Source organism: Pleurodeles waltl, chromosome 1_1 (assembly GCF_031143425.1).
Source record: "Pleurodeles waltl isolate 20211129_DDA chromosome 1_1, aPleWal1.hap1.20221129, whole genome shotgun sequence".
In the NCBI taxonomy this organism is placed as follows: domain Eukaryota; kingdom Metazoa; phylum Chordata; class Amphibia; order Caudata; family Salamandridae; genus Pleurodeles; species Pleurodeles waltl.
Window position 1 is genome coordinate 376,259,333 of NC_090436.1, and position 18,860 is coordinate 376,278,192.

The 18,860-nt window shown below is 41.5% G+C and overlaps 1 protein-coding gene across 1 annotated transcript in view; it reads left to right on the top strand.

The window, feature by feature from the left end:
• The first annotated feature begins 671 nt into the window (after positions 1-671).
• PIK3R1 (phosphoinositide-3-kinase regulatory subunit 1) overlaps positions 672-18,860 on the top strand; it is a 94,097-nt gene continuing 75,908 nt past the window's right edge. The window contains exon 1 of the mRNA XM_069223044.1: positions 672-1,145. Within this exon, the coding sequence (XP_069079145.1) occupies positions 800-1,145 (346 nt within the window). The 5' untranslated portion in view covers positions 672-799. The remainder of the gene's footprint in view (positions 1,146-18,860) is intronic.

Genomic DNA, 18,860 nt, shown 5'->3' on the forward strand with positions numbered 1-18,860 from the left:
CAATCCTCAGCCGCCACTTAGGCGCCGAAGCCGGTCAATGAACTTTGCGCGCAGGCGCAGAAGCGACCTCCGTATTCCAACAAGGACATGTTGGCTTTTGCCACCCTGAACTGAGCCTCTTTTGAGTAGAAATAGAAGGAGGACTGCGTCGGCACGTTATCTACCGACCTCTGGCCCTTATAGGATTCCTTCTTGAACTTAACCCTTACCTACACTATTAAGTAATAATTAGGAAAAATGGAGGGGGATAGTGGTGTTAGTTCGTGGATTTAATCGCAGCCAAAAAGATATGTTTTCTTCACGTTAGTTTATGCCACATAAACGTAAACAATTGACATATTCTATTTATATTTTGTATACGAGGGTTTGACCTAAGTAGGCAGCACTAAAGTGATATTTAAAATATACATCCAGGAGAACACAAATGCATATACAATTGTAAGGTGAAAACATTAATGGAAATTCACTAGATTGCAGTGAAATGCATGCACTACATCAAACAAGTGTGTTTCTTGCTGTGACAGTGGAAATATGCACTTGGGTCGCGTCACGTTTTGAGCCTTGGAACCCACCGATCTGAAAATGTCCGCTGCGCTGCCACGGCGCCCGCGGTGACGGAGAGGGGCGGTGCGCAGGGTGTCCTGTCCCCTTTCTATGATGATGGTGGTTGCGTGCCTGGCTGCCGAGGGAGCGTGCAGCTTGGACTCAGCGAGAGGCAGCGGGGCGGAGCCGGCGCACTTCCCTGCATCGGTGGACGGAGCGGAGCCTGCAAGCGAGCGGCGGCCACGGCACCATCACCATGAGCGCCGAGGGCTACCAGTACCGGGCGCTCTATGAGTACCGAAAGGAGCGCGAGGAGGACATGGACCTGCGACCGGACGACGTGCTCACGGTGACCCGGGGGGCGCTGCTGGCGCTGGGCTCCGAGGGCTGCGAGGCGCGGCCCGAGGAAATCGGTTGGATCAGCGGCTACAATGAGACCACCGGTCAGCGGGGCGAGTTCCCTGGGACGTACGTGGAGTACATCGGCCGCAAAAGGATTGCACCGCCCACTCCCAAGCCTCGGCCGCCCAGGCCCCCGCCCCAGGCCCCGACGGGAGCGGTTGCCGGTGGCAGGGCGGACGGGGAGGGCTGCGAGCTCCAAGGTGAGATCAAAGCCCGGTGCTGCAGACCCGACCACTGTGCATGCGCGGGGGCAAGGGCGGTGGGGAGCTGCAGCCCGTGGGAGACGTACAAGTTTGCCGTGCGAGAGGTGGGGTTACCAGGACGTCTTATAATTGCAGAGCACTTTCTGGTGAGCTTGGTGGGAGTACTATATAGCTAGTATTCCACCAAGGGTAAGATAACGGCTGTTGCAAACCGCACACGGGGATCCCCTGCTAGAGTTCCGTTCTTATAGGGCCCTGCAGACTTGCATGTGCATGATATGATATCGGACACCCAGGTCTCCCTTTGCGGTTCACGTGCTGAGATCAGCTGCCTTTCAGGTGGCATCTGCTTCCTGCATCTCCCTCAACCTTCGAGGTCACGCCGGGGCTGTCCAGTGCTGATCTCTGCAGGTGGCCCCGGCCGCTCCTGTCAGATGGACACAAAGGGAGCTCTGTCTGCAGCCAGGCGCCCCGAGCAGCGTTAAGGCGTGCTTGTTTCAAGAAGAGTGCCTCATCCATGAATGCGACTCAGTGGTGAACGTTGTGGTGACAGGTGTCTGGGGATCGCAATTTTACGCTAACCCCCACATGTGTTGGGTGATCTAGTCTGTGTGTGTGTTTGTATGTTTTGCAATCGGCTGGGTTGAATGAGTGTTGCTGTCATTAGTTCGTCCATCTGGTGTCGTGTATGTGTTTTTATTTTTTTGCTCAGGACAAGGCTTTCCTGTCACTGTAAATTTACGTTAACGGGAGACTTTACTGTGGGGGGGACGCATGTGCTTTTCACCGTGCTAGCCATTTTCCAGCAGGGCGTGTGATCTTGTTGGTTTATATCATGACCGGTAACCTTTCACGATCGACGCGGCAGTTTCGAAGCAAATTATGCGTGGCTCCAAGCATCAAGAGCCCCGCTACTCCGCAGCGTGCCAGGTTTTGAACGTACCCTTTAACTGAGCCTGAGACTTTCAGGCACGCATGTTAAAATTTATGGACTCTTCTTCCCTTGGGATCTATGAAAGTCACTACTTTAGTTTCAATGGATTGTTGTAAAAGTTTCATTTTTAACGTAAACATAACGGCTCGTTATAACCCCTGATCTTTTTATTGTCGACGTATACGTTTTCATGAGAGCCATAGGGGGTTAGCACTAAAAGTCGTAGTTTTTTTTCTATCAGTTATGCTGCCAATGTTGCCTGTCATACAGAAATAGTGTTACGTTCGGAATGTTGATTATTTTAGCTTTGCTACTTTTTGAAAAAAAAATCAAGCCAACATTATGAAACGAATTTATCACGTGGAATTCTATGGGAAGGGGCATGTGCTTTAGATATGAATTCTAAGTGCCACCTAGTGGAGAATGTATGCATATCTTAATATTCTAGCAAGCGAGGTGAACATGCGGTGAAAATTGTTCTTTTTGTTGTCAGTTTATGAAATACCTTCTTTTAAAACCAAAGTCAAATTTACCAAGTATTGCATCCAACCGGAATGCTGGTATCACATTTTCCAAAATTTCGAGAGTCTTCTGTCTAAATTGCATGACGCTTCCCAAAATAAGAATTTGCCTGCTGGAAACAATGTCTTTACTTTTGGTGTGGGACCCTACTTTATAAAATATCTACCAGTTGAACTAAGCTAATAACTTATCATGTTTGGTATTTGATCGGCAATAGTGCTCTCCTTTCCTGTTCGTTAATGTAGTGTTCCAGGTTTGGCACTTTTCTCTTGTATCTGTATTTACTTTACATTTTTGTTCTTTGCGTCTATTTGGTCGTCCTACCCCCGCACCCCTCCCACCTTTTATCAAAATCCAGCCACTAGTTAATCACCTAGGTATTTGTTTGCCAACTCTATTGTTGTAATCAGAGTGTCGCTAAAATGGAACATTGCAGGCAGAGGTGACTAGAAAGGTGTTATGTACGTATATTATTTGTCGCACAGCTATTTAAATGATCACAGGCTTGAATTCCGACGGGTCGACTCATCCATCATCTTTCCTAGGTTGATACTGAGTATCATTCAGTTGGATAACGTAAACGTCTTTTATTCAGCTCCAAGCTACTTAAAGAGGTAAAAGTGCGTTTCCACAAATGCAACTGATATGTCAGTATTACCTCATTTGGTTCTGATTGCATATCACATCAGTCTGGTGAGGAGTAATACTATGCTCTTTCGGTGTTGCCTACAGGTCAGCGAAACAGCCTTGTGTGGCTAGAAGATACTTCATCATTTTAAAACTTGACACCTAATAGAAGCCCCCGATACATCCATCCTACGATTCAAAACGTTGTCGTATCTATGTACACTTTTTTTTTATTTCAATAGCAAAACGAAACATATATATTTATACCGACGATGGCACAAAATAGTGAAATTGGTAACTTGTAGTATGTGAGCGAGTCATAGCATGATTTGGGAGGAAATATGCTGGTTACAGTGTACAAGATCTTGTGAGGAGACAATATCTCTGTAGCTTACTGGATAGTTACAGCTGGGCCTGATCCAAGAACGTTTTTGCTGTGACTTATGTTTTAGAGTATTTCTAGCTTTTTGTTAAGTAAGCAAGTAGTATCGCTGCATTGCCTCTGTAATACAGGAGTACGTCGAGAGTACTTGCTTCAAAATCAAGTCAAACCAACTAAGCAAAATCTTTATGAATCCGGTCTATTTAGTAGCTCTACGCTTAACAGAAGAAGCGGCCTTGACGTGCGTGTCATGGATAAGGCCTGATATTGTCATTAAGTTATATTGGTGGGTTCATGTTGTTCTTTCATCCTAAAAAGTCAAACACGAGGCCTGTCAAAATATAGTGATGATTGAAACGATGCTCCCCACAGGAGCTACTGAATGGAGAATTGACTTTATAACATACTGTAACCACAGTATATTATTTGATAACCACAATAAACCGATTAAAAAAAAAAAAAAAAAAGTTATATTGGTGGCTTCATAGTTGCTGGTCCTCAATGCTTTTCAACCTTGTGTATGACTTATTAGTGCTTATTTTAGTTGAGTAGTAACTCCATTGCGTAAAAGCAGTGTCCGAGCTGGAAACGGAATGTTTCCAATTGAGCATTGGCAGGATCGGTAACCATTGGAATTCTGTATCGCCCTGCACTTTGGCCAAGCTCAGTCTTTTTATAACTGATGTTCCCGCCCTCATAACTTATTTATTAACATGAGTAAAACGCTTTCCATAATGGTTGCAAATGTAATCTGTGCAGTTAGATGTACGGGACTGCCAATTATGTCTTGCTTTTTTATTTAAAAAAAAAAAAATCTGATTTGGGAACGTAATCAAATCTCTTAGAATACTTTACATGTGCTTGTCATTCAAGTTTGTAAAGCAGGTGATCATGTATAAAACCTTGGTATTGCAGATCAGCTAAAACATCATAAAAATAGCACTGCTAAAACCCACTAGTGCTCGTCCTGTTAAAACTGATGATTGTGGTGCGCAGGCTCAACGCCCAGGCAATTTTCAAGTGTTTTTTTTTTTCTTTTTTTCTAGCTAAGCCTCAAACTTGAAAGTTTCCTGGTTAGGTCACACTTTTGGATAAAATCTTATCAGTGAATTTCTGGTGTCAACTACAGCGGCTGCCACACTGATATCCAAATAAAATGTTTTTTGACTTATTTGCTTCGATACATTGCTGAATCAGTGCTACATACACATATAACTCCTTGATAGAATACCTTCCCTTGACGTTTAGGTTCCCAAAAGTCGCTAGTATATTTAAAAAAATGCTTAAGGTGCATGTTAAATAATTTGCTGTTTTAACAAAAGTCCATTTTCAGTGGTAAATTGTAATGCTTCAATTTAAGAGTTACAGTTTTGTTTGCCTTACTAGCCATCAGTTGTGTGTCCATGGTTCAAAATTAGATGCAGTCTTGTAGCGTATACTCATTGTTTACTTGTCTCCTAGTTCTGAGTCTGGAGGCAGCCCAGAAGATGCTACCATTCCAGAGTCCCCCATGTTGTCTAGCTGTGGTGAGCGCTTCAGTGATTAAGTACCACTCAACAATATTTGTAGCACTTTCCTGTGGTCATTTCTGCATGTAGTGTGAGATTGTGTCAAGCAGCCTGTTACTTCCTCCTAACCAAACACACTAGCTGAGAGCAATAGAGTACAAGGAAGCTACGTTTAAGGCCGAGCCTACTAGACAACGAATGCACTGTCTGTTGTGAGGCATATTGTGACTTACCAATAATCTAGAGGTGGTTGAAGCCCACCCATTGCTTGCCATTGGTTGGCTTTCCAGTCAGTTATTTGCCTGCTTCCTATGCATGTCAATCTTGTGTTTCTCTTCTGTGGTGCATTCATTCTTTACGTTCTTAGATTGGCTGTAAACTCTGCTTTCACTGCTTGTATTTCAAGCACTATTTTTTCTGTTATGTACTTTCATGGGTGTTTTTGAGCTGTCTCCCTTGTGTACCTCTGTCCTCTGTGCTGCTGTCTGTCACCCTTGTGCTTCCCTGCCCCTAAGTGTTGACTCTCGCCCCCACCCCCAGGTTGTTCGGCTCTGCACCCACAACCTTGTATTGCTTTACCACAATACCAATGTTCCTTTTGTATCTATCCCACCCTCCCTGTGTTGCTTTGGTTTCACCTCCCACCCCCTTGCGTTGCTTTGATGTCCCTCAACCCCACTCCATCAGACTGCTTTTGTCCCCATCACATTTCTTCCATGTTTCCCTTCCTTCCTACTCTGTGTTGCTTCTTCACCCCCCATTGCTTCCCTAAACCCCACCAAAGTTTGTTTAAAAAAAAAAAAGGCTTTTGTGCATGTTATTTTCCTTTTAGTTACCGATCCTACTCATATTAGTAACTAAAAAGAACAAGCATTTGTAATGCAATAGGTCTCACATTTTCTTGAGTTAGAGCTATTGGCATTGTAAATTCAAAACTGGACTTTTCTTGTCACATAAATTGGTCAACCCTGTCTCATAATTTCATATTGTCCTGCCATGTTTTCGTGGTCACTGGTGGCTACTGACATCAGAAATCACAAGCCATTGAGGAGAGACGATGGAAAATAAGACTGATTTCTTTTTGTTTTGGCAGAATTAAGTCTTGCCAGCCTTCTTGCATCATTTCAACAAAGCTCTAATGAAGTTAATAGCAGAGTAGACTGAGAAGATTTATGGCCCTAATAAAGGAGATAAGTAATGCCCGGTGTGCAATGTTCTGAGTGCTGGCAGGGAGATGCCCTGGAGGCGAGACTCCAGGTGCAAGGCTAAGCAAGTTTCACTTCATTGCTTTTAGGTTTAGCTACATTATACCAGAAAGGGCATATTGAGGCTTTTGTGAGCAGTGAGCTTAACAATGGGGTTTTTCGTTTGTAAAATAAGCTTATTTTAGGAGTCAGAGGTGAGGACAGCACAGTAATAAAGCCAAAACCAAACATCAGTGACATGGGAGGAACAGAATGCTACAATAAAACACAGGCAGCTACCAGCCTAAAAAACCCATAGTGAAAAGGGAGCACCAAAGAAAGGCCAAAGGAGTTCGTCACAGCAACAGATATAGAAACCAATCTGGAATAATATAGCAGTTGGTCACTGCTCTGAAACAAAAAAGGAGGGAGAAAAAGCAGAACTGGCAACTAGCAAGCAAGACTCTGTACACTGTAACCAACAAAGGAAATTACTTTAAGCCATAAGTATACTAAAAGTATACATGAGGTCAAACGCTTTCGCTCGACCTTAAAAAAAAAAGTGCCCATGTCAAAGGTTTATGTTTTCTTTTACCTTTAGCCACGCTGCACAGCATTGCGGATGTGGTGCAACATGCCTAAATACCCGCGTAGCCAATAAAAAGGTCACGGAGGTGAGGCTATTTGGTTTTGTCAATGCTTACTTTCAGCATGACCTCCTGCGCCACTGCTCTCAAGACTTAAGGTTTGTGCAGTATTCCTTTCCCTCACCAAAATACAGAACTGTTTTTTCTTATGGTCCCCTGAAGTGTAAATAGGCTCGAATCATGCAGACTGCTCCATCAGTTATAAATATGGTATGGGTTACTGGATTAGTTCTACTTCTATTTTTATGATTAAACCGACAGGTGTAGGAAGATAGACTTTTGCAGCCGTCTTGTTGAATATGTCTTGCAAGTTTTTTCCTTTCAACTGGGAACATTTACACATCAGTACGTGGGTTTCACGTTCAGAAATCAGGCCCATAAGATTAGAAAATCTCAAAGCATGTCAGAATGAGTATAAAAGTGTGGGGAAAGGAGCCCTTGGCATCTATTGAAAGTGTTAGCTGCAAGCACGACCCTGCAGACAGTGGCTGTAGCATGCAGTGATTAAAGCATGATGTGTGTGTATGTTTAGCATGCCAGTGAACAGTCTCCAACTTAGGGCCCTTTCAGTAGTTTAATATTGAGGGTTTCTCAATGTACATATAGTCTCACTGCGCAGGTGCAAGAACCCCTGTAATCTGTATCCCAGACGTCTACATTTGTAGCAGTCTTTGCTGTGTAAATAATCATAGTGCTGATATATTATGCCACATGTCATCTTTGTGAATATATTTTTGTTTGATGAGAAGACCTCTGACGTGTTAACTATATTTGCTTTGTAAAGGTGAATTTCACCTTTGACTTCAGTGAGTAGTTCTCGTTGTGTATTCACTAACAAACTTTCATTGATCAGAAATAGGGATTGTATTTGCACAACTTCATTGATGTGGACAACATACATTTGTGCTATGGTATGGAAGAGTGTTGCAAAATGTATTTTTTTTCTAGACGCATGGGTCAAGTGTGTGGTGGATAAACTGAAGCATTACTTTTCCTATATGAAGTACTGCAACAGCTCAGAATGCACATATGCAGGCATGCGTGAAGTATATTTGATAAAACCGTATTCTCCACTTGAATACATCATTTGTGTTTTACTTTATGATTCTTTGTTACATTCTTAAGACTGTATCTGTTGTTAAATATATCTTGGTCGCTAACTGGAGGTAGCATAAGTAATCGTCGTTTTCGAAAGTCGTATTATTGAAGTTTTTAGGACTATACACATCAAGGTAGTTTGGCTGTATGGCTCTATTATTTGAACAGGCTTCAGGGGAGAGACAATGGATGCTGGCATGTGTGCTGGCATCTTCTTTCACTAAAGAGTTAGATAGCTTTCTAGTTCTTTTTAGGTAAACTGATATTATTTATTGAAGTGATGTAGAGCTCAATATAATACAGAGGAATGACTCCCACACCCTGACCAATAAAATCACTGTACCATTCACACACCCTTATTACACTTCTGCAGCCCAGATCAGATTGGAATTTATGTTGTGTAACCAACTTTTAGCACAGAAGGTCGGCCTTCTCAAGTATCTGCATTCAGCATGCGGGGCAAACAAAGGTACTCTGAAGAATTTAATATGGCTAGTAATTTCATCAGTGGCAAACTGTTCATCCCAAAACCTCTGTAAGCCTGCCCTTTTGGGTGCATTCGAGTTTAAAAATGCAGCAACTCTCTGGAACCAAATCTCCTTCATTTATGTTTTAAGCTTGCTGACAACAGACACTCCATAAAGAACTGGACAGTCGGATATTCAATAGCATAAAGCATACAGCCCTTGTATCAGGGAGCTATGATAAACAAGTTTTACGCTATTCTAATGGGCATTTATTCCTCACTAGATTTGCATCCGTCTTGGTCAACCTGTCCCCTCAGCAACAAGTGCAGCCTTTGCGGGCAGCTACAAGAGTCCTTTACCCCATCTGCTGTGCATTTGCCCAGCACTAATGGATGATCTCAGAGAGCTTCACCGCCTTCACTTGTCAAACAAGGGATTCAAACAGTTCAGGAAGCTGTGAACCTTTTTTCGGAATGAAGCACCTCCTCAAGCGATCTCAAAGTTATACAATTTTTGGACAAAGCACACAAAAGGATAAGAAAGCTAAATTCGCCTTCTTCATTTCAGAACTGTAGGGCGCAGCGAAAAGAATGCCAGAAGAAGGAATGTGACCTATGAGCCAGAGTATGCAATATTTACATCATGAGAAATGCAGCAATAAAAGCTCAGGTACTTTGTGTGTTAAGCCCGTAGACTTGTGCGTAAGACCCTGAGTATACAACCGAACCTGGCCCTTGCAGATCATTTCATTTGCATTGTCACAATAGCTGGACACCTTTCAGTCTTTTGACTATACTGTCATGTTACCTTTTAGCTTAAATTACCCACAAACAGCATTATTTATTGAGCTCTTATCAATTTTACTTGTTCTGTCAATTCTAATTATAATTGTATTGCATAGTTCTCAATTTGATGGACTTGTCTAAATAAAGTATTATTAAACTTGACCTTTCACGTGGTGCCTTTTGACCTTTTGTCAGTGCTTGATTTTTCATGTTCTTATACAAAATATTTATGAATGTCTCAAAAGGCACAAGTTGCAGTAATAGTGCCTGGTACTTAAGGGAACTACTTTTTGTGAGGTGGTACTCTTTGTGAAAGAGCAGAATGCCATCATTCACAGGAAAGTTACCCAGTGCCTTAGGTGGACTGAGCCACTGCTCTATCCTGTAGGAGGAGGCATTCCGATGTTACTGACACAATAATGGCCAAATGATGATGAGGGCTGTTTAAAGGCCTTAAAATTAAATTGTAACATTACAGTATTCAGGTCTTTGGTAATAACCGTACCAACATTTTGAACACCCCAACAAAAAGCCTTTGTGTAACAATTACAGGCTTCAAGTTGAACATCTGTTTCAGTTAAGTTACTGATAGTTGTAGTTGTGTTTATTTGGTTCTATCCTCACTTAAAAAAACATATAACTATTAATTCTCTCACTTAAAATACAGTTCATTATTAGGGAAATGAAACAACTTGACGACGTTAAGCACAGATATCCCCTACTCGAGATTAAACGGAGGTAGCATTTGGAAAGGATAACATTATCTGCCGCATCATAAAAAAATGCACAATCACATTGTGTTGATGACAGTAATGTGTTTTTGTATGTAGTTCAGGATTATTTTGGGGGAGAGGCGGTGGTGAAGTTCGAAGAATGAGCTCTAAACTTTGTGTATCAGTATCAACAGTTTCTTTCGACTCAGTTGCAGAATTTGTTTTTTTGTATACACTGAAAATAGTATGGTCTATTCTTTCACATTCAGTACATTTGCTTAGTGACTGGGTATCCTAATCCTTGAACGGCTTTGTACTTGAAATTAACATTGCTTGCTGGCCTGTTGCTGCCCCTTAAAGAGCATTCTTTGGTCTTGTTAACACCAACATTGCTTTGTGTGGGAGAGTTTGTGATATGCAGCTGTGCTGTTGATCAAGTTGGATTGGAGCGGTTGGTCAAGCTTGTGTCTCGATTCTAGAATGTTTGTGCCTTCTACACTACAATTGTTAACTGCAGTAAGGTGGTGATGTGATTTCTGCTGTAGTTAGGATTGTGCACTGTTTAAACCCTCTCTACCCCCATTTTCACCTTGCGCTTCATACGTCTCTCTAGAGAACATTATAAATGCGCGTCTTCTAGAAAGGTTCAAGTGCCGCAGTGTCAGTTCCTTTTGTGGGGTGGTAAACTGGATTAGTAATACATACGAACCATTTATCTCTGTATCCGCCCTCTTTTCACATAGTTAATACTTGGCAGCGTTTTGTATTTTTACCGTTCCAGATATATTAGCATCAGCCTGTGTGCCCTCGGAGCAGGCTTGGCACGGTTACCGCTCTTTGCCTGTCTGTGAAGGGCGGTGCTTTTGTCCACGTGTAGCCCCCTTGTATCCAAGCTGCTCACTATGCAAATCACCACCTAGCCTATGTCTGATGTTCTACAAATCAAACTCTAAAAAACAAGCATTTGCGATGCAGTACAGTTTGCGCATATTTCGAACAAGTTAATTGGCATCTTTTGACAACAGACCCATGAGCAAAGACAAAAAAACAAAGTGGAAACCAAGAAAAGACAACTTAAAATAAAATAAAGTTAGCCTTAAAAAATAAAACTTTGCAATTTTGTTTGTCCTTGTGGACATGTTTTTGGCAGTCACAAGCCTTGTGTTTGCAGGGAACTGGAAGTTAGAAGAAAATAGTACCTCAGTCACATTTGGGAGCAGCGGTCAGGCACTAATTAAGTTGAAATCAATTAGTGCTTGATCCCTTCTCCACACAGAGGAATGGAAATTATGCCAGACATGCCTTGAAGAATTACGAGGCTGTAAAGAGGAGTGCCACAAACCAGTAAATGGTGAGCAATAGGCGGCTCCAAGCCCTTTACAGAACATAACAGTTTCTTGCATGCACTCGCAGGCTCGACCCTAAAAACACTTCCAGCTGTGCTAATGAAGCTAATTAATTGGTAATTTGTTTACACTAAAAATAACGATTTCTCTCTTTGACTCTTTTTACTCAAACCCTTTTGGATTACAGAACACTTGTCATTTCGGAAAGGGTGGCATGGTGGATGCTGCTAGTCAGAGCAGACTTTCACTGATTTTGTTTCCAGCATAATGGGTTCATTTTATTAACTGCACAGATTATAATTGGTTCATAAACACTTGTTTTTTCAATGTGAAAATGCTTATTTCACTTTCCAAGTGATTTTCATTCAAGAATCAACTAATTTTACCACTAGCAAAGCAGGTAATGTCCCACACATTTTATCAGTAATGTGAAACCCTCTCCTTCAATAAAATGGTGCTTTTATTTCAGACTGGATGCTATTCACTTTCCTTAACCTAATTCTAAAGTGCATTAGCTCGATGTCTATCCAAACTCTCTCAGCCATTACTTGAAATAATGCTGGTATAACTTCGCCATGCATTAATTATTAGTTTTTTGCAGACCAGGCAGCAGTTTATTCTGGAATATGCCGCAGTAGTGCGAGAAATCAATATCCTTCGTCTTTACCTAACGATAATAGTTTTCCCCCCTTAATAGCAAGCCAGTCGCCGTCTCTATCACAATATTCTTCTCGTCTTGCTCGACCTGTTTGCACAGTTTGACAACATTCAGATCGTTGGATAAGATCACCAAAGTTTGACTCCAGTAACCACAGTGTGCCCTTGGGCGACCGCTCCCCCCTTCACCTTTTCCCTGTACAGTGTTGTGCAGAATGCTATCTGTAGCCTCCCTGGTCTGATTGTTTGAAGGCCTTCGAATGGAAGGCTGCCTTATAATTATTGGATAGCATCACAATGGCCGCACCACTTGATCCTATTCTTTTACCAGCACTTTTGATATTCCGACACTCGGGTCCCTAACATGACTCGCACCATTGATGTTCCACTCACATTATGTGCCTGAGCTGTGGGTCACCTGGGTTGTGGCTTGCCTTGCGGAATGCAAGTAGACCACACTAATGGGCCTCTCAGTTTATCCTGGCCTCTTCTGAGATTCCTCTCCATTTGCCCGTGCCATACAGAACGAAGCTATTTGCAGTGGATTGCTAGTTTCCCTTAGACTCTAATGGCACGGTTCTTGTACAAACACTCTTGTCTTGTTTTTACTTTTTCATAGCGGGCAATGATCATTTCGTATATTGCCTTTGCATGCCGTTTCCTTGGGAAAGCAGCAGTTGCTCTCCCTTTGACTGAACGCCTGATCTGGCAGTGCAGCTGTCAGCTGATCTCTTTACAGCTGCCCCCGCCTATTGTACACTGTACTTGCAGAACAGTGTTATTTGTGTTGCCTTTTGATTTACTTACCGTCAGGCCCCGAGGTTCATCATGGCTTATGCAGAGCAGAGCTGCTTTGTGCCTGTGGAGTGCAAACATTGCTTGCTCCGTTTTTCAGCTTCTTTTGTGGACATATCACGCCCAACATAATTTTGTGCCACCCTTCTGGGGGTTAGACCAACTCAATGATTGTAATCAATCGTTTCAAGCTTCACCTCGCTCATTTCGCTTAGGTCAGTGAAACATATATCTGGGTGAGAAACATATCGACCTAAACGAGTTCCATTTATGGGAAGGATCGTTAGGGGTGCAATACTGAATACTGTTTAGCGTCCATTGATATGTCTACAAGAACTAGGCATGTAGCCAGGATTGACATGTAAACCCGCCTCACATCAAGTTAAACGAGATGCAATATCTGAGCTCAAGAGTGTGAAATCGCATTGACTGTGAGATGTAATGTTTTTGTCTTCATTTGAAGGTTTGGGGTGCAAAGTGAATCTTTCAGATCCATTTTGGTTCTTGTCAAAGGCATTTTGGTGTTTTAGTCCTTTTTGGTACATGTAGTCCATCTATTTAGAGGAGATGAGGCTTCAGGGTTACTTGAAACTGAATGCAACTAGTCTAGTCCAGCTGCCATTTCATCTTTGACCCCTGTCCTGCTCTAGCCTAGTATACGGTTTTCTGTTAAATTAGATGTATCTTATCACCAATAAACCAGTGGATATTTATTTGTGTGAATTTTTTTGGTACCTTTTTTAGGTTTTCTCCAATGCGCCCATGTTTTGTGACCCTGGGTCCCGGATTTTTTTTTTTTTTTTTTAAAGGTAAAAACGTGTGCCTGTGTAAATAAGTATGTGATCATGCTGTCCAGCTGCTAACGTGACGCCAGTTCTGGCTTTAAATTAAGTACTGCTGCAACACTCTTAAAGTGAAGCAATAAAATATTGACATTCCAGTTGTGTAAGTCACTTGATACTTTGAAAATGAGGGTCTGCACATAATTTGCCTTTACTGTTTGTTCCAGTAGACCTCCAAACTTGCCTGAAAAGTTAAGGGTGTATCTACTTGACGGCGGTAGTTCGCCTCAAAACATACAGTAGAACGTTCTCCTATAAAGTCGTCAAACCTGTTTAGTAATTTACAAGCTTTTTACAGTTTGCTCATTAGGCTTCCCCTTGGTAAGTTGACGCCTAGGTGACACTTGATATATTACTTAGACATGTACTCTTCTTTGCATGGAATGCAAACATTGCCCTTGTGTGAGGTCCAATCCAAATGAGCCATCACAAGAACTCTTTTCCACCCGAGTCATCTGACTGAGTGTGAGCTAAGCTATGATTTCCTGCCCTATGAGGTTCAGAAGGCAGTACCGTGCACCACAGGCAAATAATGGAAAATTGCAACCTTTTTCTGGCCTATATGGTCTCATTTTGATATTCCTCAGTCGTACTTTGAGCAGTTTTGTGGAAGTTTATGTTGCCGTGCAACAATAAAATACTTCCTTATTAATGGCTTACTGAAACTTCGAGACAGCTCGACAAAGCTGCAAACATGGAGGTCAAACAACTTCGACTCTGAATCCACAAGCAACTGAATTCTTTCTCATTGAACCGGGATACAAAATAACTGCTCACTGAAAGTTCTTGGCTTCACACTTGACACCACCCTGACTTTAATCACTAATGAAGATAATGTAATCGGGACAGTTTGTTACTACCTACTCTGAAGAAGATTGGACCTCTTTGTTCATCATTTTCTAGAGCAGTCACATCTTTATGGAACTCCCTACAAATTGTGCAGCTTAGCATCGCGGCAAAGAAAAGAAATACATACAATGAACCAGTTGAATTTGAAAACAATCAGCTGATTACTACTCACAACCCCGGGGTCACTTAAAGTAATTAAGCAAACGTGGTCGAATAGGCTGATTTTTATTTTATTTTATTTTGTTTATACAGTTATCTGGCATTAAGGTGGGTGGTAATGGTAATCTACCGCTCATGCAGAAAAAAATGAATAAAGATTTGTTAGATTATTTTAGATGAAACAAAAATGAGAATATTCTGAAACACGAACTTCTTGAAATCTGAACCAGTCGTAAAATATAGTGGGGTTCATTCAAAACGTGTATTGAAATACGTTCAGGGGAGGCCTTTTAGTTGTTGAGCACAGATCTTAATCGAAACCAACTAAAAAACGTGCTTTGTTCTACTAATACTTCTGTCAGAAGTGAGCGGCAGAGAATCCACATGCACAAAAGAAGTTGTCCATTGCCAGGATTCCATAAAAAGTAATTCCTTGGCCTCTCAATACCGCTAGCACTTTTCACACGTAGAGTGGTTGTAATCGGGAGAATAGGGAAGTTTAGCCAAATGTTAACTGCACTGAACAATCCTGACATCTGGTGGACCTACAGTGCTTTTTGTGAACAGCATTTTTTCAGTGCAAGTCGATCTTTGAGCATTTAATATTTCAAGTTTCTGGCTTATTTCAGCCTTCACAGGTAAATCAACAATATAAGAGTAACATTTGATCAGTTCATTTAAAAAAAAAAAAAAAAAAAAAATACATTCCCATGTAAGTTAATGTGTCTGTACCAACAATTCCTGGCAATATCACAACTTATTTTATTTAATACAAGTTTCACTATGAACATTCTGGTTTGAGGATCAGAAGATTTTACAAATGTTCAAATACTAATTATTTTACCTTGCAATTTTAAATCAGTTTGTCTGCTCGGATTTAAAATGTCAACATGGGGTCCAGTGACTCCACTTAATAAAAGACCATATTTGTCTTCTATCTGGTTTTATGCAGTAATCATATTGCATTCGACTCTATTTTATTCCTGACTCAAGTAATATCGAATAAAAAAAACCCTTTTCCACAGGTTTTGGAGTAAGAGACATACCAATAAAATGTGATACAGCACCAATGATGCCTAAAATGCAGCTCCGTTTCCTATCTAGTGAATCATTTCCAGGCAATCCCCTCTTGCTGAGATGTTAAGAGTGCTTCATTCTTAACTTGATGAGCTGAGACTGTCAGTACAGGTATTCAGTGATGTGTGTCGGGCCTTACAGTTCAGAAAAATGATGTCTGAAATATTTACGCCCTAGAGAGTTGTCAGCTAAGAGGCTGTTACATTCATAAGCAACAGAGTCTATACAGTAATATTCGTAGCCAGTTTAATATCCACAAAATGAATCCTGTAGTGTTTGTGTTTCTGGCTGTCTGGTCTATGCGCTATGTGACCCTAATACAGTAGTTACGAAAGTCCACTCGCGCTTGATTACCGAACTTCATTGTTCTGTTTTTGTGAATGGATTTTGTGTTCACCCCTGGTTTTTCTATTATAACAATTACAATGATTATTGGGTGGGTTTTACCCACACATAATCTTTTCTAATAGGATGTGGTCAAACTACTCTTGGGTTGCCCACGGGGGTGGGATGTAGCTGTTGGAGCATCCGTTAAGCACAGTTGTCTTCTCCAATGAACTGTTAGCTTTTGACAGTTTGTATGTAAAACGTTTAAAAAAATGTGATTGAAACCCTTAGACCCAAGACAAATAATTGGACGTGTTGGTAGATAGAATATTGGCCAGGGTGCACTTAATATGCCCCTAAAGATGAGTAAAGTTTTGTGATGTAGCTCGGTGGTGTGCAATGGATAATGACTTGTTGTGATGTGTTTTCAAGGACACTGTGACTCCACAAGGCTGTTGATGGTCCTTTAATGCGCAATAGAGGTATATATGACATATACATTGGGGATGCCTGGTATGTGCATGCACCTTTTACAATCTGATGCCTGGTGTGTTTGATCAATTAAGTGCCTTAAATGTGTAGCTGTTAATGGAAAATCGAGAGAAAAATAAATTAGCTTAAACGTTAGTTTAGTGTTGCATGTATGCCATTCCAATTAGGTTTTTGGTTCCCTACAGAGTAGTGCAGTTTTTTGAAGATGTTCCTATGTTTTTTTCTTTTTTATATTATGCCTGAGCGTTCGGGCCACACCTGTTCTTTCACAACAGCAAGCAGCAAACACTCTTACCCTTTCAACTGTCTGGCAAGAAAGGGTCCATGATCATTCTCCCTACTTTTTCAAGAGAGATGGAGCTGGCTGTCGAATTCCTCTAGTTTTGTAACGACTGTAATTTATTGCCATCGGTTAATCGATTAAGCATTTTTTTCTCCTGCTCTTGAGCAGGTTGGATGCTTCATTTCGCTTGGGGCCTTGACAAGCCCGCCAGTGTCAGGATCTCTAGAATTAGCTAACTTTCCTTGAACCTGTACCCTGCCTGATGCATGTTTTAAAGGCCTCTCTCTTCATCGGGTATGTTTAGCAGTGGCTTCAGTCTCTGCTCGTCCATTAATCGTCAGACAGCTGACTCGGGTTTCCGTTCACCGTCCTGTTGAAGAGACCGTTCACTCGAATTTTTACAGGTGGGATTAGTTCCCTGGGCTGCAGGCCTCCTTGACTCCTGGAACCTGAACCTTCTGTTGTCAGATCACGGCTAAATTCTTTACCATGGAAACTCGTGGTTGTGTCCCCATACACGTTTTCCTGTCGTGAAGAGTAGCAGTTTTGTACAAATTAAGTTGTTATTGGAGTTTGTAACAGCGCAGGGTCTGCCAGTACTTTGGCATTGTGGTGCTTTTGGAACTAGGTGGGGGTTGGGGGGAGGTGTGTGTGTGTGTGTGTGTGTGTGTGTGTATATATATATATATATATATCACCACTGTAGTGCCAAAAACACAGTAATGTCATACTACTGGCAGACTCTGCGCTGTTAAAAACACCATAGTATTTATCTTGCCTCATGCTATTGGCTGTTTGGTATATCGTTCTGACCCATCACACACAGTTGTTCAACTCCTGTGCTTTGTATACAGTAATCATTTCTTGATTTTGTTTTTTCACTGCAAATAGCGTTTTATAAATGTTTTATTTGTGACTTCAAATGCAATCCAGACCTATTGGTTTTGCAAGTGCTTGTTTGCCCTATACACTGGCATAAACTAAGGTGACTTTTTTTATATTTTTTATATTCATACAAGACTAAGGGCCAGATGTAGCAAAGGGTTTTACCCATTCTATGTCTATGGGAAAATGTGTTCGTACATATGGCCCTAGGTTAGCTGAGCTCTTGATTATTAACCTAACTGTTGATTGCCGTGTTCCCTGCTTTCCTTCACCTTCTGCAGTTTTCTTCAGTAAATGTTGCTTGGCACAGGTAAATTGAACAAGAGCTTGGATTTCTTCCCTTTTTCTTGAGAGTACTCTAAAACCTTAATACACTGGTAACTCGTGAGCATTTGGTACCTTTCACTTGGGTGGAAACCTTAACAATTCAACCTGCGTGAAGCAGCACAAATACAAAATAGTTCACCTCTAGCTCTGCAATAAATGACCCTGTGATCTCGATGTTTCTGCAAGAAAGTCGGTGGTGCTTGCAGTGCATTGTACTTTACTGTCCACTGTTTGATATTAGCTGTATATAGGTGTACCCCTCCGCATGGCCTCCTTGTCCACATGTTGATAACATTTAACAAATTGTAAATCTAGAAGAGAAAATCAGGATTTGGTAGTCCAGTCAGCACCTCTCTAGTTTCAAGGGGCACATTCTCCTTCTCACTCTCAGAAGCCAGTCTTGCTCCATCGCCATTTTGTGTATATTTATAAGTATTAAAACCATATTCCCCGTACCCTTCTAGTATTTTATATCGATATTTAAATTATATTGCACTTACATTTAGTGGAGTTTGTATCTGGTTTTTACTTATTCTTTTTCCCCCTCTTTGCCGCACTGCATTACTTTTTATGAGTTTTTTGTTTTTTTACTTCTCAACTACATAAACAGGAGAATAAAGTAATTCTGCTCTTCTCTAAAATCAACCCTCAAATGGCTTATTTGCAGCACTTTGAGTTGGTTTTGTCTTTGCTAGACGTTCACACGTCCAGCATCGTTTGATGGCTTCCTAGGACATTATGTCCAGCTTGCCCCGGTGCGCTCAAAGAAGTCTTTGTTAAACATTGGCTGGCTGTCCTGCGCCGCC